The 2,790-nt window shown below is 68.9% G+C and overlaps 1 protein-coding gene across 1 annotated transcript; it reads left to right on the top strand.

Annotated features, from left to right (window-relative positions):
• Positions 1–211: 211 nt before the first annotated feature.
• SLC25A1 (solute carrier family 25 member 1) lies at positions 212–2,790 on the top strand. The gene is made up of 9 exons (XM_060028540.1): positions 212–405; positions 667–774; positions 843–942; positions 1,028–1,166; positions 1,537–1,621; positions 1,765–1,869; positions 1,961–2,076; positions 2,153–2,226; positions 2,442–2,790. Exons 1-9 carry the CDS (start codon positions 321–323, stop codon positions 2,554–2,556), a joined length of 927 nt encoding a protein of 308 aa, XP_059884523.1. The 5' UTR covers positions 212–320; the 3' UTR covers positions 2,557–2,790.

Genomic DNA, 2,790 nt, shown 5'->3' with positions numbered 1-2,790 from the left:
CTCGCGGCGCGTTGGGTGCGGGGCGGCCCCGCCCTCCCGGTAGGGAGGGGGCGGCCCCACGCGCCCCGGGGGCGGGGCTCCGGGGGCGGTGCCCAGTCGGGCCCGCGCGGCCATTGGCTGGGCCGCCGGCCCACCCGGCCTTAGTTTCCCGCGGGCTCCGGGCGGCCCGGGGGCAGGGCCGGGCTCGGACTATGCAGGGCGGAGCCCCGGAGTGACGCGGCCGACCCGCCCCGGCCCATAATCGGCGCCGCCGCCGCCGCCAAGACCGAGCGCAGGAGCTCGGACCCGAGGCCGCCGCCGGGCCCCGAACCCCGCCCGCCATGCCCGCGCCCCGCGCTCTGGCGGCCGGCGCGCCAGCGCCTGGGAAGGCCGCGCTCACGCACCCGGGGAAGGCGATCCTGGCAGGTGGGGCACGCGCACGCGGACCCCGACCCCCACCCGACCCCGCCGCGTTTCCGGGTGGGTCCGGGACACCGGCTTTGCCGCGCTTCCGGGCGGGCCCGGGCACCTCCGCGTGTCCCCCCGGGCCCCCCGCTAGGACCGCAGGAGGGGCGTGGGCCCGGCTCCCGGGCGGCGGGCAAAGTCCGGGCGGGGGCAGGGGAGGGGCACGCCGGGAGGGAGGGGGAGGGGTCTCAGCGCGGTCCGGGTCTCGGTCCTTCCCCGCAGGCGGCCTGGCGGGTGGCATCGAAATCTGCATCACCTTTCCCACCGAGTATGTGAAAACGCAGCTACAGCTGGACGAGCGCTCGCACCCACCGCGCTACCGGGGCATCGGTGAGTGGGGGCGGCCGGCGGGGGCGGGCAGGCCGGCGGGTGGGGTCGCTGACCGCCCCCTCCCCCAGGGGACTGCGTGCGGCAGACGGTCCGCAACCATGGCGTCCTGGGCCTGTACCGCGGCCTCAGCTCCCTGCTCTACGGCTCCATTCCGAAGGCGGCCGTCAGGTGAGGCGGGCTCGGGGCCCCGGGGCCGCGGGAGGGAGTCCCGGCCCCGCGGCGGCCCCTCTCATGCTTCTGCCTCCCACCCCAGGTTCGGGATGTTCGAGTTTCTCAGCAACCACATGCGGGACGCCCAGGGACGGCTGGACAGCACGCGCGGGCTGCTGTGCGGCCTGGGCGCTGGTGTGGCCGAGGCCGTGGTGGTCGTGTGCCCCATGGAGACCATCAAGGTGGGCAGGTCTCGGTAGGAGACAGGCGTGAGAGAGGGCCGGGGTGGTGGTCTTGTGCCCGGTGGAGACCATCAAGGTGGGCAGGGGTCTGCCTGGGGAGCCTGGAGCAGGAGGCCCACTGGAAGAGCCTTCTGTGGACTGGATTCTATTCTGGAGGCAGTGGGAAGACAAGGTCTTAAAAAACTTACGAGCACAAACCATAAGGTAACACGTATTTGCTGCCTAAGTTGTGGGGAAAAACCAGCAGACATGACGGCAGAGGCTCCTCGGTAAGGTGGCCCTCTTGCTCCTGGGGCCACGTGTCTCAGAGGCCAGGTGTGCCCTTGCCCTGACCCTTGGGAGCCAGCGCCTTTGCTTCCCTCTTTCTCAGGTGAAGTTCATCCATGACCAGACCTCCCCCAGCCCCAAATACAGAGGATTCTTCCACGGGGTCAGGGAGATCGTGCGGGAACAAGGTGAGCCACTCAGCCTTACCCTCAGGTGGGGTTAGGGACCTGGGTCCGGCTGGAAACAGCTGGCACCTCCCCTTCCTGCCTTGGCGCTCCTGCGGGCTGGGGCCTGGAGGCGTCAGTGTGACCGCAGTGCCTGCCTGCCCCAGGGCTGAAGGGGACGTACCAGGGCCTCACGGCCACCGTGCTGAAGCAGGGATCCAACCAGGCCATTCGATTCTTCGTCATGACCTCCTTGCGCAACTGGTACCGAGGTGCGTCTGTTCCCCAAGACCCTACCTCCAGGCCTGGAACCCAGCCCTTGTCCTCCGTCCCCTTCTGATCGCAGCCCTCACGCCCATCCAGGGGACAACCCCAACAAGCCCATGAACCCGCTCATCACTGGCGTGTTTGGAGCCATCGCGGGCGCAGCCAGTGTCTTCGGGAACACTCCTCTGGACGTGATCAAGACCCGGATGCAGGTGGGGGCGGGGCCTGGGCGGGACCGGGAAGGGGTGGGACTGGCTGCTGAATCCCGCAGCTGCTGGTGTTCTGCAGGGCCTGGAGGCGCACAAGTACCGCAACACGTGGGACTGCGGCCTGCAGATCCTGAGGAACGAGGGGCCCAAGGCGTGAGTGGGGGAGGGGCAGGGCTGCCGTCCCCACCCCAGGCCCCCGCCTTCCACCTGGGTCACACCTCACCTCCTGTCCACCCATCCCAGGCCCTCCCTTTGTCCTGTCCCCAGGGAGTCTGCTCTTTCTGCTCTTGCTCCTCCCTCGGATCTCTGGACCCACCCACACTTTCCAGACACGCTAGCTTCATCTTCTCTTCACCCTCCCCCCTCAGGTTCTACAAGGGCACCATCCCCCGCCTGGGCCGGGTGTGCCTGGACGTGGCCATCGTGTTCGTCATCTATGACGAGGTGGTGAAGCTGCTCAACAAAGTGTGGAAGACAGACTGAGCCCCGGGGTCTGCGCATGGGCTGCTCCCAGCGCCCCCTTCTCACAATTGCAGTGCAGTCGTGCCAAAAGGCCCCCTTCTCCTGTCCCTTACAGTCCATGGCCCAGGGCTGTCCCCTGTGGCCATCGGGTCCATGTGTCCCCTGTGGTCTGTATGACACCACTGTGGTGTCCATGTGTCCAGCTGAGACCGGGTGTTCCTCTGGCCTGTGAATCTGTGCCCACTTGTCCACGTG

The sequence above is a fragment of the Delphinus delphis genome, chromosome 13 (assembly GCF_949987515.2).
Source record: "Delphinus delphis chromosome 13, mDelDel1.2, whole genome shotgun sequence".
Classification (NCBI taxonomy): Eukaryota; Metazoa; Chordata; class Mammalia; order Artiodactyla; family Delphinidae; genus Delphinus; species Delphinus delphis.
This window is presented reverse-complemented; position numbering and strand designations above follow the sequence as displayed.

What these genes read in the sequence shown, in the direction of transcription:
- SLC25A1 (XM_060028540.1), top strand. Translation starts at nt 321, where the DNA reads ATGCCCGCGCCCCGCGCTCTGGCGGCCGGCGCGCCAGCGCCTGGGAAG. An exon ending in GCCCCATGGAGACCATCAAG is followed by an intron (nt 1,167 to 1,536) that starts GTGGGCAGGTCT and finishes CCTCTTTCTCAG; the next exon opens with GTGAAGTTCATCCATGACCA. An exon ending in TGATCAAGACCCGGATGCAG is followed by an intron (nt 2,077 to 2,152) that starts GTGGGGGCGGGG and finishes GGTGTTCTGCAG; the next exon opens with GGCCTGGAGGCGCACAAGTA.